This window comes from Pelobates fuscus, chromosome 2, assembly GCF_036172605.1.
Source record: "Pelobates fuscus isolate aPelFus1 chromosome 2, aPelFus1.pri, whole genome shotgun sequence".
NCBI classification, from domain to species: Eukaryota; Metazoa; Chordata; class Amphibia; order Anura; family Pelobatidae; genus Pelobates; species Pelobates fuscus.
In genome coordinates, this window is record NC_086318.1 from 248762898 (window position 1) to 248785686 (window position 22789).

Genomic DNA, 22789 nt, shown 5'->3' on the forward strand with positions numbered 1-22789 from the left:
ACAGCATCTAGGCAGGAAGTAGTCATCAGGACACTCCCCCGGAACAACCTGTCAGTCAATGGCTGCAGGACCAATCAGGACGTCTTGGGGGCGTGGTTACTGCTCTGAACAGGGTATTTAACAGAGCTTCTTTCATTAGCTCATTGCCCTGTCGTGGTTCTAGCTTGTTCTAGTCACTCAGTGCTTGTGTATTCTATTATCCCTTTTGGTTTTGACCCGGCTTGTTTACCTTACTCTGCTTATCTCTGTTACCCTTGATTCGGCTTGTCTCTCGCTTACCTGTCTTCTGTTACCCTCGACCTCGGCTTGTCTTTGACCATTCTATACTGTACTACTTACGTTAGTCCGGCCATTCTAAGGTCCGGTATACGTATCTGGCTACTGTTTGTACTCTGCGTGTTGGATCCCTGTCCCGATCCTGACATTACGACAGGGCCAATGGATCCTGCAAGTACAAACAGTCAGCTGGCTGCTCCTGATCCTAGGTTTGAGGCCATGGATCACAGAATGGATCAGATGGCGCTTGCGCTACAGGCTCTATTAGCTTGTGCCAATAAACCACCAGAGGAGATACGTAATACCCCTGTTTCTCCTGTCGGTTCAGGTCTAGAGGTAGCCACAGTGGGTGCTTCTTCTCACATTACCCCCCCAGTACGCTATGGTGGGGCTCCTGAGAAGTGTCGTGGTTTTTTAAACCAAATTAGTATCCACTTTGAATTGCAACCTCGCTCTTATCCTACAGATAGGGCAAAAGTAGGATTTATTATCACCCTACTCATTGAGAAAGCTCTGAGATGGGCCAACCCACTATGGGAGAACGATAATCCATTAGTTTATAACTATAACGCATTTGTAGCTGCTTTTAGAAGAACATTTGACCCTCCAGGTAGAAAGGTTAATGCAGCCAGATTACTGTTGCGCCTGAGACAGGAGAACCGAACACTGGTGGATTATGCACTAGAGTTCAGGTCTCTGGCGGCAGAAATCAAGTGGAATGAGCAGGCGTATATGGATGTATTTTTGAATGGCCTATCTGATGTAATCCTTGATGAGGTTACTACCAGAGAACTCCCTGAGAATTTAGAGGATTTAATTTCGTTCATCTCTCGTATAGATGAACGTCTAAGAGAGAGACAGAACACTCGAGAGGGGAACCAGAGACCTTCTTTTAGGTTAGCTCCCGCTGTTCCAAGTCCTGACTCCACGATATCTTTGCTTACTGAACCTATGCAGATAGGGTATACCCGCCTCTCTGAGGAGGAAAGACAGCACAGGAGAAGAGAGGGTTTGTGTATGTATTGTGGAGCCAAGGGTCATTTACTCTCGAACTGTTCTAACCGCCCGGGAAACGCTCGCACCTAAGTCTCTCTAGAGGACAGGCCTTGGGTGTTTCTATTTTGTCCTCTACTCCTGATTATAAAGATCACAGGCTTCTGCTACCAGTTTCCTTAACTTGGGGGAAGGAAGTAGTAAGGGCTATGGCATTGATAGATTCCGGTGCTGCTGAGAATTTTATCGACCAAGCCTTTGCTAGTAAGAACAATTTCCCATCCCAGCAAAGGGAGACACCTTTGGCCGTTGAGGCCATAGATGGTAGACCACTACTAGACCCTGTTATCTTTCGTGAGACCATACCCATTAATTTAAATGTTGGTATCCTGCACGTGGAGAATTTATCTCTTCTGCTCATTTCGTCTCCTTCCGTTCCCATAGTTCTGGGGTACCCATGGTTGAAAAAACATAACCCTATTATCGATTGGGAGTTAGGAGACATACTCTCGTGGGGCCAGGGCTGCCAGGATCGGTGTTTGTGCAAGGTTTCTCCATTAGCTAATATTAACATACCGGAGAATCCTACTCAGTCCACAGAAAGACAAATACCAGACCTTTACCTAGACTTAAGGGCAGTGTTTGACAAGAAGAATGCCGATTCTTTGCCTCCACACAGGTCATTTGACTGTAAGATTAAGCTTCTACCCGGCACTATGCCTCCGAGGGGCCATGTATATCCTTTGTCTGTTCAGGAAAACTCGGTTCTAGAGGAGTATATTCGGGAGAATTTAGAAAAGGGATTCATCAGGAGGTCTTCTTCTCCGGCCGGGGCTGGGTTCTTTTTCATTAAGAAGAAGGATACTCCTCTATCATTGCGCCTATTACCAATATGACCAAACAAGGGGCTGATACTAAGTTCTGGTCTAAGGAAGCTCTGGGTGCTTTCAAGACTCTCAAGGAACTTTTTGCCTCGGCTCCCATTCTAGTCCATCCTGATACGACTCTGCCTTTCTTGCTCGAGGTCGATGCCTCTGAGACAGCAGTTGGGGCTGTTCTGTCTCAAAGGTTAGGGGTGGATAAACCGTTACACCCTTGTGGTTTCTTCTCTAAGAAATTTTCTGGGCCTGAGAGCAGATATGACATCGGAGAAAGGGAACTGTTAGCAGTCATTAAAGCCTTAAAGGAGTGGAGACATTTGTTGGAGGGGACCCTACACCCGATTACGATTTTGACGGACCACAAAAACTTGTCCTATATTGGGGAGGCTAAGCGCTTATCCTCTAGACAAGCTCGTTGGTCCTTATTCCTGACTCACTTCAATTATGTACTGACTTACAGACCTGGTTCTAAAAACTCTAAAGCCGATGCATTATCTCGCCAATATGAACCTTCTACTGTACCTGAACCAGTTCTTTCTTCTATAGTTCCGAAATGCAATATCATTGCTAATACGAATCTCAGGATTCATTCTCCATTACTGGCCGAGATCATTAAGTTGCAACATCTAGCACCTAAACAGACTCCTGCGGGCCGTCATTTCGTTCCTCCTGCTCTTCAACTGGAACTTTTACAGTGTTTACATAATAGCAAGATGGCGGGACATCCTGGTATCCGCAAAACTTACGCGTTGATCTCTAAGGACTTCTGGTGGCCTGCTTTACGGAGGGACATTGAGGAGTTCATCGCTGCATGTGAAGTTTGTACTAAAACCAAACAACCCCATACGCTTCCATGTGGATTCCTGCAACCCTTGGAGGTTCCAGAAAAACCATGGTCCTGTTTGGCCATGGACTTTATTGTCGATCTACCTATCTCTAAAAGACAGACTGTTATCCTCACCGTGGTTGACAGGTTTACTAAGATGGCACACTTCATTCCCCTGCCTAAACTCCCGTCTTCTCCCGAATTGGCAGAGATATTCGCTAAGGAGATTTTTCGCCTACATGGGATACCCTCTCAAATTGTATCGGACAGAGGCTCCCAATTTGTTTCCCGCTTTTGGAGGTCCTTCTGCTCTCAACTTGGTATTAAATTAAACTTTTCTTCTGCCTATCATCCTCAGTCTAACGGAGCTGCTGAACGTACCAACCAGAAAATTGAACAATATTTACGATGCTTTGTTTCTGAACACCAGGATGATTGGGTCGGTTTGATTCCTTGGGCGGAGTTTGCACACAACAATCTCGTTTGCGATTCTACTCATTCAAGCCCCTTCTTCATGAATTATGGTTTTCATCCGTCTATTCTTCCTTCGGATTCCCCTTCCCAGGGGGTGCCGTCGGTTGATGTTCATGTTGCCAATTTGAGGAAGTTGTGGGATCAAACTCGACAAATCCTTGTGCACAACTCTATGTTGGTCAAGAAACACGCTGATAAACGTAGAAGGGCGGCTCCGGTCTTTGTTCCAGGTGATAGGGTATGGCTGAGCACGAGGAACATCCGTTTAAAAGTGCCCTCCATGAAGTTCGCTCCTCGTTATATTGGACCCTACAGGGTGCTGACCCGTATCAATCCAGTTGCGTATCGTTTAGCTCTTCCTAATACCTTACGCATCCCGAACTCGTTTCACGTTTCATTGCTGAAACCACTCATATGTAACAGATTTTCCTCCACAATAGCCCCTCCTCGCCCCGTTCAGGTGGAGGGTCAGGAGGAGTATGAGGTTAACTCTATTATTGATTCTCGAATCTCCCGGGGGAGAGTACAATATCTGGTTGATTGGAAGGGATATGGTCCTGAGGAGAGGAGTTGGGTACCTCAGGAGGATGTTCATGCTCCCCGTCTCCGCAGGGCATATCACTCTCGCTTCCCATCTCGTCCCGGTTCATTCCGCCCGGTGGGCGTATCTGAGAGGGGGGGTACTGTCAGGGTACCTGTGGTCTCTACCTCTGAAAGAGGTAGAGACTTAGCTGTTCCTCCATCCAGACGGTCTGATGGCTCCCTTCCCCGCGGTCTATCCGGTCATGCTAGGCCGGCCGCGAGGGAGTGACTGCCTTTTACAGCATCTAGGCAGGAAGTAGTCATCAGGACACTCCCCCGGAACAACCTGTCAGTCAATGGCTGCAGGACCAATCAGGACGTCTTGGGGGCGTGGTTACTGCTCTGAACAGGGTATTTAACAGAGCTTCTTTCATTAGCTCATTGCCCTGTCGTGGTTCTAGCTTGTTCTAGTCACTCAGTGCTTGTGTATTCTATTATCCCTTTTGGTTTTGACCCGGCTTGTTTACCTTACTCTGCTTATCTCTGTTACCCTTGATTCGGCTTGTCTCTCGCTTACCTGTCTTCTGTTACCCTCGACCTCGGCTTGTCTTTGACCATTCTATACTGTACTACTTACGTTAGTCCGGCCATTCTAAGGTCCGGTATACGTATCTGGCTACTGTTTGTACTCTGCGTGTTGGATCCCTGTCCCGATCCTGACAGAGGTGGAGGGGCAGCAGGGGGCAAAGGGGCTGCTGGGGTAGATGAGTAGCAGGGGGTAGAGGGGCAGCAGGGGATAGGGGGGCCAGCAGGAGCTAGAGGGACAGCAGGGAGTATGGGGCAAAGGGGCAGTAGAGGGTATAGGGGCTGTAGGGGCAGGGGCTGTGAAGGGTATAGGGGATGTAGTGGGCTGCTGGGGGTAGAGGAGTAGCAGGGGGTAGAGGGGCAGTAGGAGGTAGAGGGTTAGGGGGCAGCAGAGGGTAGAGGGGCAGTATGGGGTGAGGAGCAACAGCATGGGGACAGCAGAGGGTCTACTGGGGGTAGAGGGGCAGTAGTGAAGCAGCAGGGGGTAGAGGGGTGGGGGGCAGCAGAGGGTCTACTGGGGGTAGAGAGGCAGTAGGGAGGCAACAGGAGGTAGAGGGGTGGGGGGCAGTAGGGGGTAGAGGGGCAGTATGGGGTGAGGAGCAGCAGGGGGACAGCATAGGGTCTACTGGGGGTAGAGGGGCAGTAGGGAGGCAGAGGGGTGGGAGGCAGAGGGGGTAGAGGGGTAGTATGGGGTGAGAAGCAGCAGAGGGTCTACTGGGGGTAGAGGGGCAGCAGGGAGTAGGGGGCAAAGGGGCAGCAGAGGGTAGAGGGGCTGTAGGGGTAGGGGCAGCAGAGGGTAGAGGGGCTGTAGGGGTAGGGGCAGTAGGGGGTAGAAGGAAGAGGAGCTGCTGGATGAAGAGGAGCCTTACCTTTGGCCAGAGGGGTTAATCCTTCTCCCAGCAGAACTGGAGCATGCTGTCTCTCACTGAAGTGCTGCCTCTAACACAGATCAGGCAGCTCCGCACGGCTCCCTGACCTTTTGACACATGATGTCATTTCCTCTATCAGGAGCCGCACGGAGCTGCCTGATCAGCACTACAGACAGCTCTCCTGCTCTGCTCAGGCACAGTGAGAGACAGCATAGTGGGTCTTTAGGAGGGCCCTTTAGCTGTCTCTTACTGTGCCTGCCCGAACATGGGGGAAATGTATTTTGTAACAGGGGCCCGCGGAGTGCCGTGCAGGCCCCTGACTGACTGCATGCAGGCTGGGGAGATTGTTTAACTCCCCAGCCCAGCTATTACTTTACTGCATGGCAGGCAGGCGGGCGGGCCCCCTAGAGCCTCGGGCCCTCGGTCCATGACCGATTTCCCCGAGTGCTCAGTCCGCCCCTGGGTCCCTGCCTGAGAGCAGGAGTCAGGGCAGCATATAGATGTAAAAAACGGGAGAAATAGAGAATGACTGAGGGAATGAGGGCAAGACAGGTTGTAGAGGGAGCAGGGGAATGATATAAAAATAATTATGATCAAATGCAATGCAGCATAAAAACAATATAAGATAATTAAGCTAAGAACAAATTACTCTGACCTGTGCATAGGCTGGAGCAGCAAAGAAAGAGGAAGAGATACAGCGAGAGAGGCCTTTTATACCATGTTGCAATGTTTTTTCCACTAAACTTTATTGTTAAATCTGTGCTGCCGGAGTTTATTAAAGAGAGTTTAATGCAAAATACGAAGCCACCTGCCGTGTTATAAAATTACAGGAGGACAAGTGGCAGTAAGTGAGGGTAAAAATAAAGTAGTGGGTCATCAAACCTATAGAGTCTAGGGCATTATTGACAGGGTTAGGGCACTGTGTATATGCATACAGACTGAGCAACATTAGCATCAACAATGTGATGTCAGACAAATTGGCATCATTGTTATTTGTGCATGCGGTCTCTGACTTTCAGTTGACACTGACATTAAAATGCTTATGCAAAGCCAAAGTTCAGCAGTATGGCCAACATTCAGCTTGTTGGAAACCCACATGCTGAGGAACAGGCATGGAGAGCACCTGGTGCTCATGACATTATGCCTGTAGTGCACCTCATTTCTGTATATCTAACACAAGATGTGTTAAGTTAGAACTTTCTTGATAACCAGATACACAAATGTCTATAATATAAATTGCTACTCAGAATCTGCAAGGATTAATGTAATTCTGGATTTCACAAGAGGTAAATTAGAAGGTATTATTATTATAGCCTTTGACGAATTGTGGGAACTAGAGTGACTGTGTAAAGCCATAGTTAATTTTGCTTCATTTCGTTTTTAGTCTTTTTTATAATTCATACTATGACATGACCATAACTTTAATATTTCCAGAAGGCAGAAAATTAATTAGATTCCAATGAACAGGGAACAACAGTTTTATAGGTTGATTCAGTACTATGTATCATCTGTTATGGTTCTCTGTAGAGATGTAAAATCTCCTGAAACCTTCAGACATTTTTCATCTCTGTTGCATTGTATGCTTCCATTATAATGTCTGAGATTAGACTATTCATTTAAAAATATGAAAGAAAATCAGGGAAAATATTTTTCTGATCTCCAAAACTAAATAATTTCTAGTTCCTGGTGTTATTATAGAGAACATTTTACAGATAAAGGGCTGCTGAAATAAATTATGTTTAGACCCTTAAGTACCAAGGCTGTTTTGAGACTTTGCCTATTTGGCACTTTGTCATGTATTCATTGTACCACGATTTCCCTCTTTTTATTTAAGTGCATCCATACATATAAAAAAACCTTTGTAAAGCAGAAACAGGGCTTTCCTTTAATACACTGTATGTGTATACCATTAGGTCCTGAAATATTTGGACACTGACACTGACACTGAAGTTTTGTTATGACTGTTTGGCTGTTTACCAAAATAAATTAAGTTGCAATTAAATAATGAATATGGGCTTATCAGCTTATCAGTCTCTCCTCTTTAATGTGAGGGTATTCATATCCAAATTGGAGGAAGGATTTAAGAATTACAGCTCTTTAATATGTAGCCCCATCTTTTTCAAAAGACCAGAGGACCAAAAGTAATTGGACAATTGACTCAAAATCTATTTTATGGACAGGTGAGGGCTCTTCCTTTGTCATTTCTTCATCAATTAAGCAGATTCCAGGTGTGGCATTTGCTTTTGGAAGCTGTTGCGTTGAATCCACAGCATGTGGTCAAAGCAGGTCTCAATGCAAGTGAAACAAGCCATCCTTACACTGCAAAAAAAACAAAACACATCAGTGAGCTAGCAGGAAAATTAGCAAGTTGGTACATTCTGAGAAAAAAGAACACACTGGTCAGCTCTGCAACACAAAAAGGCCTGGATGTCCATGAAAAACAACTATGGTGGATGATCGTAGGATCCCTTCCATCGTAAGGAAAAACCCCTTCACAACATCCAGCCAAGTGAAACACACTCTCCAGGAAGTAGGAATATCATTATCCAAGTCTACCAGAAAGAGAAGACTTCTTGAGAGCAAATACAGAGAGTTCACCTCAAAGGGCAAACCATTCATAAACCTCAAGAAAAGAAAGGCCCAATTAGACTTTGACAAAAAGTTCTAAAAAAGACATCCCAGTTCTGGAAGAGCATTATTTGGACAGACTAAACTAAGAACAAACTGTGCCAGAATGATGGAAGGAAAAAAGTATGGATGATGCTTGGAACTGCTCATGCCATCTGAAGCATACCAAAAAATCTGTAAAACACAGTGGAGGCAGTGTGATGGCATGGGCCTGCATGACTTCCAGTGACACTGGGTCACTAGTGTTTATAGATGATGTGACAGAATACAGAAGCAGCCGGATGAATACTGAAGTGTATAGGGATATATTACCTGCGCAGATTCAGCAAAGTTGATTGAACATCGCTTCACTTTACAGATGAACAATGACCTAAGACATACTTACGAAAGCAACCCAGATTTTTTTTTATTGCAAAGGAGTGGAATATTCTGCAATGTCTGAGTCAATCACCTGATAGATTTCACTTGCTGAAGACAAAATCTAAAGGAACCCTGGTATCCAAGATCTCTTCAGATGGTGACTGTAGTCATGAAATTACAAGATGTTTGCTTCTGGGGAGGAAAGCTATGGCGAACTTGATGGTAAAATGGTAAGATGGTAAAAACTAAAGATATTACACTATCAACAAAGGTTCGCATAGTCAGAACTATGGTATTCCCAGTAGTAACATACGGATGTGAGAGCTGGACTATTACGAAGGATGAGCGTTGTAGAATTGATGCCTTTGAACTGTGGTGTGGGTGAAAACTGCTTAGAATCCCTTGGATTACAAGAAGATCCAATAAATCCGTACTACAGGAAATCAAGACAACCTGTTCACTTGAAGCTATGATCATGAGGCTGAAGCTCCAATATTTTGGCCATATAATGAGAAGGCAGCATTCTCTAGAGAAGACTCTGATGCTGGGAAAGATGGAAGGCACACAAAGAAGGGGACGACAGAGACGGAGATGGATAGATGAAGTCACTGAAGCCACGAACATGAAGTTGTTGGAGCTAAGAGGGGCAGTGACTGAGAGATGTACCTGGCGTGCTATGGTCCATATGGTCACGGAGAGTCAGACACGACTAAACGACTAAACAACAACAACAATGCCAAAGTGGCTTTACAAAACATGAGAAATGTATAGTTGTGATAACACTGACACTGTTAACCCTGAGCTTTTCCTCTCGGCTGAGATAAACTTAAACCGATAACCGTCACCTTAGCACAGTGAAGCCGATTAGGTACTTTAATGAGCCCTAAGCGTTTCAACCCTCCACCGCCTCACATAATACTCTTATAGTAACAACCGGCCCTCCAGCAACTACATGTCTGATACAATCTTTTTAAATGACCATCTGCAGTCCTTAGAGACATTAGTTACACTCTACAGTAACTGAACCCAAGGCCGGCTCTCAGCATGTCCCCACCAGTTTTAGTAATAGACCATCATATAAATAAAACCCTCTGCTCATAGGCCTCATACGCAGGATGTCATGAATGTGTCAGGATTACAAGTTGATCCAGCACGCAGAACTGTGTCACACCTAGGACTAAAGATAATGTATAACCAGACCTTAGAATGGCCGGACTTAACATATCCAAGAATAGTCAAAATACTTGCCGAGGTCAGGAACACAGAATCAGACACAAAGATGAGGGAAAGCCAAACATCAAGGATACCAGAATTCAGGGAAGTGAAAATGAAGCCAAAGTCAAATACCAGAAAATAAAGATCAGGAACGTACTCTCGGATTACCATTAAGATGAAACCACGACAGGGCAATGAACAAAAGGAGAATTGTGTTTAAATACCCCTCCTGTGGATCCGATTGGCTATAACCGGCTTTTGACCCCAAAAGCAATTACCAGGTTTCCATGTGCATGATTGCTGCTCAGCGCAAACCCTCCTGTGGATTTGATTGGTCATGACAGGCCTTTGACCCAAAAGTAATTACCAGGTTTCCATGTGCATGATTGCTGCTCGGCACAGCTTTTCCTATCAGGACGGTAATGTTGCTCGGCACAACTTTTCCTGTCAGGACAGTAAATGCCATTAACCACATTTGTATGTGCAGATGAATACGTGACAGAATGTTAACTATGTTTTTCTTTACTATTGTTGTTTTAAAACTGTGTGTCCTAAACTTTATGCGCTTGCCCTCTCATACCCTGAGTGGAGCAAAAATAAAGAATTATAAAAAAAATCTAAAAAGAAAGCCAGCTACAACATACAAGCAACAACCTGAAGCAGAAATTCCTCCAGTTAAGATGCAGTCTGTTTTGCTCTGATCTTCTCTGGCTACTAGTAGACTCCACCCAATTAAATCACCTGTAAGACTCCAGAAAAATAACAGAGTTATATCCTAAGTTCATTGCTTATATTGCGTGCATCAAACCCTTTTTTAACTTTTCTTCCTCATATCTATGGCTAAATAACTTTAATTGTTCCTCCAAAAGGGAGCCAGGCGCTAAATCTGTCTGGCTGGTTCTCAACTTCTACAAACATTTATCAACTTTGTCAAATTCAAATATTGTTTCAAAACAAATTGATTATGTTGATTATTATTATTGATTATGTATTTGCGATAGGTCTTGTTTACCTGTTAAAAAAAAAAAAATGTGCAAGCTTTATATTTATTTTATTTCCCTGGGATCAATACAATCTAGTTTTAAAGGATTATGTAGCATTAAAATATGAGCTATATTTATCACAACGTAATAAAAAACAGGTATACTGGGAAATTTAAGCTCACCAGCATTATTTTTAAAGCCAACTTAAATTTTTTTTTTCCTTTTTCTAGAAAACAGCAATCTTTAGCCATCTGATAATACGTTGTCATTAATCTGCATGCTTTATATTGTAGTATGTCAACAAAAACATTCAAAATAAAACATAACCCAAAACTTAGTGTGAGCTGTGCAGGAAATAGGCGAATGTATTGCTGGGGGAAAAAAAATCATTTTTGTTATATGAAATGCAAGTATAGATTGTGCCGTCAAATATACAATACATTTAAATTGAGCCATAGTTTTAGGATTTAAAAAAATCCTTAACTATTTCCCAAAGTCTAGAAATAAAATGTATGCACGATTAATTACCTGCAGCTACTGATAGTCCGCATATGTAGTACAATTTAATTGCCTTTTATTTAATACTTTTCTTTTCTTCCATGACCCTGTAGATAGAGGTTTGAGAATGTAAAAGGGCTTGTACTCAATCATTTACAAATTGCAGTTTGTGAAAGACTGCATCCGTAACTCGTGAACATCCTGCCCCCTAGTGGTACTTTCTGGAAACTGCTTACATTATCGCTTACATTATCATTTACATATCCTTTATTTTGGAACATACAGCTTGTGTTCTAAAATGCAACAAAAACTAGAATGTTAGAGGTTTATTCAGTTATCTTTCATATATATAGGCATGTATATATAGGCATGTTTCATCAACATTTCAAGCCTCATCCAGTTTAATATGTTATTTTATATGCCGCTGTGCCATACTTTGAAAAACAGTTTTGACTTGGCTGGGTATGTACGTTTTAATATTCCCATAATGCAAATTACCGGTAGGAAGTTAGGAGTGGAAGGTACTTTTTTGTATATAATAAGAACATCTGTCATCTGTGCTAACTTGTAGTACTGGTACTTTTTATTTTATTCCCACACTACCTATACAGCATAATAGCCATGCTTTTAACAGTCCCTAGAAGTGAATGTTCTTCAGCAAATTACTGTATCCGCTACCGCAAGGACGTTGGTCACTAGAAAACCTCAACTCTTTCACAAAAACTTTCTCTTTACCTCTATGACTAATGGTGATCTATATTCATGTTTGTGTATGTCAAAAGTAAAGCCTTGCATCAAGATTGAATCATTTGCATTAATAGGGCAGAGTCACAAAACAGTGAATAATGCTGGAAAGATGCCCTATAGTTTGCATTTTGAAAACGCAGTTCAATATTTAGTGAATAAAAATACAAAATACAATTGAGCAATTACTGTTTATTAAAATCATACTTTCCATAACGCATACTATTTTTCTTGTCTGTGTTTATTTTACAGGATATTAATGAGTGTATTCTCAAAAACTATGCAGAATGTTCCAACCCCAGATTATTCTACATCATTCCATATTTTTGTGGACAGCACCCAAAGTGCAGGTGAATTTATATACATTTCTATCCTTACCACAAATCGTGGGTTGTTGATCAGGCCCTTTCCCTGATCATGATATTGGAGTTATAGATGATATTGGAGTTATAGCCCAAAAAGATACATGGAGCCAGACTTTGACAACACTGTTACCTGTTCCAAACCATGATTGACACACAACTTACCTACTGAATGCAGTGGGTACAGCATACCACATGTGGAGAAGGTGCTGTTTATATTGTTATTTTGAGTTTATGTCTTATGGCTTAACTCAAATGGTCATAGTCATTATATAAAACAGAGGTTTCATCAAGGAAAAAACACTGGCAATGATTTTCACAACTTTGTGGAGTATCCAATCTTTTTAGTCGGTTAATATACATACACACTAAAGACTTGTGATTAGCTTATTTATGAATTGGATGAAGCTATTAGTGCAAGATAACAGAAGCCACATCGATACCTCCATTCAGAAAACTGTGTATTACATTATCAGTAAGTTTATAGAAGCCCTGGTTAGTGATGTCGTGAACACAAAATTTTCGGTTCGCGAACGGCGAACGCAAACTTCTGCAAACGTTCGCGAACCGAGCGAACCGCCATAGACTTCAATGGGCAGGCGAATTTTAAAACCCACAGGGACTCTTTCTGGCCACAATAGTGATGGAAAAGTTGTTTCAAGGGGACTAACACCTGGACAGTGGCATGCCGGAGGGGGATCCATGGCAAAACTCCCATGGAAAATTACACAGTTGACGCAGAGTCTGGTTTTAATCCATAAAGGGCATAAATCACCTAACATTCCTAAATCACAATGGATTGACACCTGACATATGACATATTGACACCTTGACATATGGATTGACACCTGTCCTCAGAGACCCTGATACACACTGACACAGAGCAGAATAGGGACTGTTCCCCCTACATAGGGTCACTTGGCAGATATGGATTGACACCTATCCTAAGGATCCCTGATACACACTGACACAGAGCGGAATAGGGACTGTTCCCCCTACATAGGGTCGCTTGGCAGATATGGATTGACACCTGTCCTCAGAGCCCCTGATACACACTGACACAGAGCAGAATAGGGACTGTTCACCCTACATAGGGTCACTTGGCAGGTATGGATTGACACCTATCCTAAGGATCCCTGATACACACTGACACAGAGCAGAATAGGGACTGTTCCCCCTACATAGGGTCACTTGGCAGATATGGATTGACACCTGTCCTCAGAGACCATGATACACACTGACACAGAGCAGAATAGAGACTGTTCCCCCTACATAGGGTCACTTGGCAGATATGGATTGACACCTGTCCTCAGAGACCATGATACACACTGACACAGAGCAGAATAGAGACTGTTCCCCCTACATAGGGTCACTTGGCAGATATGGATTGACACCTGTCCTAAGGATCCCTGATACACACTGACACAGAGCAGAATAGGGACTGTTCCCCCAACATAGGGTCACTTGGCAGATATGGATTGACACCTGTCCTCAGGGACCCTGATACACACTGACACAGAGCAGAATAGGGACTGTTCCTCCTACATAGGGTCACTTGGCAGATATGGATTGACACCTATCCTAAGGATCCCTGATAAACACCGACACAGAGCAGAATAGGGACTGTTCCCCCTACATAGGGTCACTTGGCAGATATGGATTGACACCTATCCTAAGGATCCCTGATACACACTGACACAGAGCAGAATAGGGACTGTTCCCCCTACATAGGGTCACTTGGCAGATATGGATTGACACCTGTCCTAATGATCCCTGATACACACTGACACAGAGCAGAATAGGGACTGTTCCCCCTACATAGGGTCACTTGACAGATATGGATTGACACCTATCCTAATGATCCCTGATACACACTGACACAGAGCAGAATAGGGACTGTTCCCCAGTAGAACATTGGCTTAAAGACACAGTACAGAGCTGTTATTAGTGGTACATTTTCAAGCTGGACAACAGTGGTAACTGGATCTGTTCTGGGGCTTCTTCTATTCAACCTATTTACAAATTATCTTGAAATAGGCTTTGAAATGAATGTGCCAGTGTTTGGATATGACACAAAACTAGGAATTCAAAAAAGAAATCCATGGAAAATGTGGTGCAAATATAGATTAAGTTGTTTATCTTTTCCATCACTAGTGGCTGCTATTTCCGTAAACTAGTATCCTCTACTGATTTATAGATTATGGAATCCTCTGCCTGTAGGGGTGGTTTTATCAGATTCTGCACACAATTTTAAACAGTGACTGGATGAATTCTTGCAAAAACATAATATTCAGGAATATAATATTTAATGTATGGGTTAACAGCGACTAGATCTTAACAAGGACTTTGACAGGAAGAGGTAAGGCGTGTAAAGGAAGGGTGAGCATGTAAGGTGTGGGAGTCAGTAGTTACACTCACAAAGAGTGTCGAAGAAAACTAGTGCCCAAGTGCAACAGAACCTTAATTCACCTTTGCATAGACTCTTTTGGCACAGTAAATTTTATAACACCAAAAAGAGTTGATAATTGAAAACCATAGTGCACACACAGTGGAATGGATGGAAATTCAATGGAAAATTGCCTTTCTTTGTGCATAGACCTGTAATGCAAAAAAATACCTTGTTTATTTTAATGTGGTGATATCTAGTCAATAATTACAGACAATGTATACACAAATATGCTCTAAAAAGATATGCTAATTATGTGTTATATTTTGTGAAGGGATCCAGGTGAATGGGCTTTGGAACGAGCAAAACAGAATGTGAATGAAAATTTCTTACTTGTCGGAATTCTAGAAGAGCTCGAAGATGTATTACTTTTGCTGGAAAGGTTCTTACCTCATTATTTCAAGGATGTCATGACGATCTATAAAAACCCAGGTGAATTTTACAGCATGGTTTATTCATCTAAGATGCTGGTTTTATTTCCTGTTTGCTATTTTAACCTAAATGTATGCACAACTCAGATTACTGAATACATTTCTTAATTACCATTGCATCCACATTCATGCTGGTTTACACTACTCTCAGTAAGCGAAGACCTCTTGTCAGTTATAGCAACAATACAGATACAGTGAAGCACAACTGAAGTAGACTAAAGTTAATCTTAAACAGTTACTCCAAGCATCATGATCTCCTTAGTGATTTCAAGTGGTCATGGTGCCTGGAGTCTCTATGTGCAGCATTTTGCTGCATACTGTATTTAACCACTTTGTAGCTGAAAGTGTAATAGCACTTCAGGCATCTTCATTGGGGGATAATTCACCAGCCAGCACAATAGTGATTAAGATGTATTTCTTAATCGTCCATTATAGCAAATTCTATTTACTTCCACACCATGTATATGCAATTAAGGTGAATTAAAAGTCAGACACCACTAAACTGCCTGTAGGGCCAAAGTACAGCTAAGAAAGAGAGACAAAATCTTCCACTCTGGTCTAAGTGCTTTTTCAAGCCCGCTGCTCAGTTAGCCAATTAGAAGTTTAGGTATAGTAAAATGGCTAGGTCTATGAAAACTAAAGTTAAGCTTTACAGGAATCAAGTTAACATTTCCTTAACAAAATGTTCATTGATAAATAAGATTCACTCAATAAACCTACATTTAAATAGCACTAGAGGTTTCACAAACTGTGTCCATATTTGCTTCTCAGGATTTGTATATGACCCTTGAAGTGCTGTCTTGTGTTTGACCATTAAACCCATATACATATTTACTGTCCATAGAAGTTTGACTGCAAATAATACTTAAACCCCATGTCTTCTTAAGAACAAAACCTGATAAGCCCAAACACCCTTGGTGAGGAACTGTATTGGTCCTTCGCCTCCCTCCCACCATTAATGGAAAACCAAAAGCATTATATTTTGTTTCCTCGTCCTCCCTGTCCCATACAAAAGTGAATAAAGAGGAATTGAAAGTTCCTGAGGTTTCTTCGGAACAGAGTCCTGCCTGTCATGCAAAGCCCCCCTCTCTATATGAAACCACTACAAGCAGAACTGCATCAGCTAGTGCACATGAAATCGCACATCTTCTTATACAAGGCTTTCCCAATAATGCCAATGATAGGGTTTGCGCTAATGAATCTGTGTTATCAAATCATAAATATATATTCACACTTGTGTGATGATGGTGATGTGCCAGTGGAATGCTTGTCACCATATTGCAAGCATAACACAGGCACATCACACCTTATGACAAGAATAACACAAGCCATTACACTTTATTGCAAGTACAACATAGGTAAATCACACTTTTGATATATACCCCTTCTCAGGGCAATATATATCACCAGTATTTCTACAAGGTTATACTTTGCACATTGCACTGATATATATGCCCTATGCACAAGGCAATATATAGGCACCAGTACGTACACAAGGTTATTTGAATTTTCCTGTGCAGGGCAGTATGTGAGACAAAACCTTGGGACATATATTGGGGACATATATTGACTTACCCAAGCACACAGATTGCACTCCCATGACTTGCTACAGCAACCAGAGCTTACCCAAACACAGAGATTGCACTCACATGACTTGACCTAGCACCCACCCCAGCACTTAGATGAAACTCACAGGACCTGCCCCAGCACCCAGAACTTACCCCAACACTGAGATTACACTCATGGGACTTGCCCCAGCATCCAGGACTTACCCCGGCACTTCAATTGCACTAACAGGACTTGCCCCAGGATTTCACACAGCCTCTTGTATGCACTATGCAGGAGGGAATAGATGCGGATGAGATTTCCAGTGGCAACAAAGACAACATCACATTGGCTGCGAGAATGCTCTCTCACACTTTTGGTGACGCATCTGCATCCCGCCACGGCCAGATTCTTAAAGGCCGCATCACACAGAAGCCCCAGGGCACTCTGGCCCTGCACCATATTACAAGCTGGCGTCTTTACTGGTGTCAACTAACAAATACCTTGGTTGTGACAGTTGAACTCAGGCTGTGTGAGTGTGTTGGGGATTACATGTGATGTACTGGGTTGTCTGATGTAATGGGGACTGTGTATTGGGCTGTCTGGGTGTAATGGTTACACTGTGTGCGTCATATATTTGGCTGTCTGATTGTAATGTGGACTGCATGTGATGTATTGGGTTGTCTGTAAGTGATAGCAAAAAACGGGGTGCAAGAGTATACGGAGAACAGGCAGCAGCTGAAATAGCCTGCCCTTCGGTGGGTCCCCGCTCAGATCTCAAGCTGGTTTTAGCTCATCTTGTGCCATTACAGAGAGAACATCTCTGAAACATATCACACTGGTCCCATCCATACAGGCATTCCAGATCCGAAATGCCAGCAAGCTCCCTCTGCACGAGAGACACAGCAACCCCAGATTATCGTTTCAGCCTTGTTAGGCATCATCAGTGAGGCATAGCTGATATCTCTCTAGGCACCGTGAGCAAGGGGTCCACATCTGGATTACCCTTTAAACTATTGGAGAGCAAAAAACGGGGCACAAGAGTATACTGAGAACGGGCAGCAGCTGAAATAGCTTTCCCTTCGGTGGGTCCCCGCTCAGATCTCAAGTTGGTTTTAGCTCATCTTTTGCCATTACAGCGAGAACATCTCTGAAACATATCAGACTGGTCCCACCCATACGGGCAGTCCAGATTCGAAATGCCAACAAGTTCCCTCTGCACGAGAGACACCGCAACCTCAGACGATTGTTTCAGCCTTGTTAGGCATCATCAAGTGAGGCATAGCTGATATCTCTCTAGGCACTGTGAGGGGTCCACGTCTGGATTACCCTTTAAACTTATGGAGAGCAAAAAACAGGATGCAACAGTATACTCAGGCTGTGTGAGTGTATTGGGAATTGCATATGATCTACTGGGTTGTCTGTTGTGTAATGGGGACTGTGTATTGGGCTGTCTGGGTGTAATGGTTACAGTTTGTGTGTCATATATTTGGCTGCCTGATTGTAATGGGGACTGCATGTGATGTATTGGGTCGTCTATGTGTAATAGGAATAGTTTGTGTGTGAATCTATTGGGCTGTGTACATGTGATGGAAACTGTGTGTTAGCACTGGGCTGGCTCTGTGTGATGAGAATGTGTGTGCTCATTTTGTGCTGTCAATGTGTGATGGGGACTGCTTGTTTTTGTGATGGTTTTGGGCTGCCTGTGTATGGTGCTACTGTGTTTATCTTAGTAATAACCTGACAGAGGCGGCTCTCTAATTAGGCAATTTAGGCGGCCGTCTAAGGCCTCGTGCTTGCTGGGGCCTCGCGCCTTAGGGCAGACTGAACTGTCAGATCTTCAGTCCATGACCGAGGACCCGACAGTGAGAGGCGGCCCGGTGGTTTGCCCAGTATGCCGCCGGGTAGACCCTCCACATGGTCTGCCTATAGAAAGAGCCAGCCTCTGATCTGCAGCTCCGCTGAGTGCAGAGCTGCAGATCACGTAATGTGGTTCTCGCAAGCTCACAGAGCGAGGTCTGCAGCTCTTGCGGAGCTGCAGACAGAACAGTCATCCCACCGGATCACAAGGGACTGCAACCTTTCTCCTTCAACCGTGCCACACTCACCCCAACAGTGAATACAGAGACTAGCTCTCTGTATCCAGCGCTGCAAGCCTGTCATACAATATAACTACAGCTCATTATACACACGATGCAACCCCTATATGTTTTTTTACTATGAGTGTTAGTGGGGGCCTCTTGTTTGAGTTTCGCCTAAGACCTCATAAAGTCTAGAGCCGCCACTGTAACCTGATGAGTAGATAGAATAATGTAACTGATTATCTGTGCTGCCTTTGACCTGTATAAAGGTTGGTGAATCCTAGAGCAAAACAAACTAAATTACCTGTTTCATTCTCATACAATATGTAATCTGGGTACATAGATATCATCTATTTAAAAGCTTCACTTGAAGTTACTTACTGTCTCGGTAGAGTGTCTGTTCTCAGTCCCTCTGCAAATTGCAGTCTCAGCCAGGTCGGTAAGGCTTTACACCCTAGGTGTAGCTGCACTATCCGCTCCGCTCAATCCCTAGTCCCTCTGCAATCTCCAGGCAGTGTAAGGTGTTGCTGCACTCTCCTCTTCTATCCCCCTTCCATCCATGTCTCTTCCTCCTTCCCTTCCATTCATGTCTCTGTTCCCTTTACTTCCATGTCTCTCTCCTACTTCCATCTCTCTGTTCGCCTTCCATCCATATCTTGATCCACCCTTTATCCATGTCTCTCCCCCACTTCCATTTCTCTTTTCTTCTTCCATGTCTCTCCTGCCTTCCATCCATGTCCCCCCCATTTTATTATTTATATCTCCCTCCCATCCATATCTCTCCCCCATGTCCCATATCCTCCTCTCATCCATGTGCCCCTCTCATACATGTCTCTCTCCCCCATGTCTCTTGCCTCCTATCCATGTTATTTATATCTCTCTCCCATCCATATCTCTCCCCCATGTCCCATATCCTCCTCTCATCCATGTCCCCCACCCATCCATGTCTCTCTCCCCCCCATGTCCTCCACCCATGCATGTTCCCCTCCCATCCATGAAGGGGAGAGAGACATTCATGTCTCTCTCCCCCTCATGTCCCCCACCCACCCATGTCTCTCTCCGCCTCATGTCCCCCACCCATCCATGTCTCTCTCCCCCCATGTCCTCCACCCATGCATGCTTCCCTCCCATCCATGAGGAGGAGAGAGACAACCATTTCTCTCTCCCCCTCATGTCCCCCACCCACCCATGTCTCTCTCCCCCACATGTCCCTCACCCATCCATATCTCTCCCTCTCATGTCCCCCACTCATCCATATCTTTATCCCTCTCATGCCCCCCACTCATTCATGTCACTCTCCCCCCATGTCCCCATTCATTCATGCCCCCTCCCATTCATGTCACTCTCCCCATGCCCCTATCCCATGGGTCTCTCCCCATACCCTCTCCCATGTCTCTCACCCGCCATGCCCCCATCCCATGTCTCTCTTTCCCCCACCCATGTCTCTCTCCCCCTCATGTCCCCCACTCATCCATGTCTCTCTCCCCCCATGTCCCTCACACATCCATATCTCTCCCCCACATGTTTCCCACACATCCATAAATCTCTCGCCCTCATGCCCCCTACTAATTCATGTTCCCCTCCCATTCATGTAACTCTCCCAATGCCCCCCATCCCATGTCTCTCTCCACCCATGCCCCCCTCTAGTGTCACTCTCCCCACTGTCCCCTCCCATGTCTCTCTCCCCATCCCATGTCTCTATGCCCCCATCCCATGTTTCTCTTGCCCCATGCACCCCTGCCCTCCATGACATTCACCCCCTATCCATGTGTCCACCTCTCTTCTTCCCAAGCAGCATTTAGCTGCTTCCCTCACAGAGCCGGCTCTGCTCACACTGATCACCGCCCCACCGTGCCATTTTACCTGTTAGAACAGGGAAGGGTGGGCGCGTTCTCACATGACACCCGGCGCTCTTACACAGTGCGGAAGGGAGAGGAAAGAGCTCCTCCTCTAAGTGTGTACTGTGCTTCCGTTATGGAGACGCACAAGCTTCACTGGGGCGCAGGGGGTGGAGGCCGTGCGGAGGGTGTGCAAAAATCACCTGTCACACACCCCCCTCGGCCTGCGCCCCAAGCGTGTGCAGGTTTCACCAACCCCACGGTGCACCCCTGAGCCCAAATTGTTATAAAGCTACCCTAAACCTCCAAAATTCTAAAAGTTTACTCATTAAGCAGTTAGTATTTATCAAGTACGAAACCTTCAGCAAATACAATTCTGTGCTTGAAATTAATTAATTTAAAGCAATTGATGTCCTATGTGAAACCTTAAACTAGCACCAATACCATCTTCATATATATTATTTTCTAATTTAGGAAAGACTTTCTACGCACCTCCTAAAACTACTCTAAGTAATGCCACACTGCCAAAAATGTCATTGATTCCAATAATTATTTTGTTTGATTATATTGCAGAACATAGAAAACTTGGAAACCTGACAGTAACCGTGAAGAAGTCATTCCCTTCACCTAATGCTCTGCAAGTCTTGCACCAGCGCATGAAATATGAATATGAATTTTACCACTATGTGAAAGAGCAGTTTCATTTATTGAAGAAGAAGTTTGGACTCAAATCAATTAAAAAAAGCCCGCCCATTCAGGAGACCTTGATACCAATCACTATGCCTATGGAGACAGAGGAACCTGTAGAAGATGAGGATACGCAAGATGATGATAAGTGGTTAGAGGACATTTATAAAAGGTGATGCGCCCGTTGTTGCATCACAATCATGTGTCCAGATGCATTTCTTAAGCTTTTTTTATTATTAAAAAATAATCTTAAGGAACATAGTTAATGCTCAATTGCATTAACAGAAATTCCCACGTTGGGTTTTTGGGAAATACTGTACCCGGTTTTGCGGGTCTGTTTACTTTTTTATGTTCAGTGGTTCGGATATAATATAGAAATGTGGGACATTATGAATGGATTTTGCTAGTACTTGTATTTTACAAGAAACTAACAGCACAACGTCATGTTCAGAGGTCAAACAGGAAATGTCAAAGTGGAAGAGAAGGTGAACACTCCATTTGTGATCTTTCTATGCAGTCCTGTTGATTGCAATAGTTTGTTATATGCAGGACAGGATAGTTTGCATTGGCATTATTGAAATATTTAGTGATGACTTAGATTTTTCATGACTGTATTAACTAGGCTGTATACTTTAACTTGTCCCCTGGCCTTAGCATTTTCAGTCTGCTATTGATTTGAACTTACCTTTAATGTATTGTCGTATCCTAATTTCTATTCTTCAAATTGCATGAGATCTATTTTAAGAGTGGCTTCCAACACTCTCCAAATTTTTGCTTGTATGCGCAACATGTATTATACATTGAACATACAGATCAATCCCCAAACTGCTTCTGGCCTTCAGTAGTTCATTATAATTGCTGGTACCTGGAGAGGAGTAACAGTCATACTAGAACATTTAAGGGGCTTATTCACTAAAACAATGTATTCAGGTTATCAAACTGACTTACAGAGATACACAAGCTGTCACTTGTTGGAAAAACTGTAATGTAAAACTGTAAAGTAAATAGTTCATTCAGAAATTGTTACATATAGTGAGAAATATGGTTGATCTATATAAAGATAAGCATAAATAATGTGTCACTGGACCAACAAAATGTAGTATGTATAAGCATTTACATATATCTTTGATTTCATCTTCTTGACTATAGAAGTTTAACATAGACACTACTCACTGTTTGTCTGAGAACCTTTGTCCAGCAATTGTATTTTTTTTTTTTTTACCATGTTTGTGTAATTGCAAAATACAGTAGAATAGATAGTACATCGGAGACGGAGAGCCTTTTCCAGCCCAAATGACTTCATGAAGGCAAAGACTAAAAGGTCAGAGGCATACTGTCTTTCTGAAGCTTCTTGGAAATTGCATAGCACAGCATTGAATTTGTTTTTCTTACAGAACAGATCTATAACTGTAGTTACACAAAGAAACAAATTGTATCACTCAAATAGTATTGAAAAAAATGTTTGACTGAAGCATGAAAAGAATATAAAACTGCAGCCCGTTTCTTTTAAGTCCATATAGAGCATTATTGCTCCTTTAAAAATCA

General features: G+C 43.5%; 1 protein-coding gene across 1 annotated transcript in view; it reads left to right on the forward strand.

The window, feature by feature from the left end:
• UST (uronyl 2-sulfotransferase) overlaps nt 1-22426 on the forward strand; it is a 352805-nt gene extending 330379 nt beyond the window's left edge. The window contains exons 6-8 of the mRNA XM_063443329.1: nt 12107-12204; nt 14937-15094; nt 21131-22426. Coding sequence (XP_063299399.1) covers nt 12107-12204; nt 14937-15094; nt 21131-21420 — 546 coding nt within the window. The 3' untranslated portion in view covers nt 21421-22426. The remainder of the gene's footprint in view (nt 1-12106; nt 12205-14936; nt 15095-21130) is intronic.
• The last annotated feature ends 363 nt before the right edge of the window (nt 22427-22789 follow it).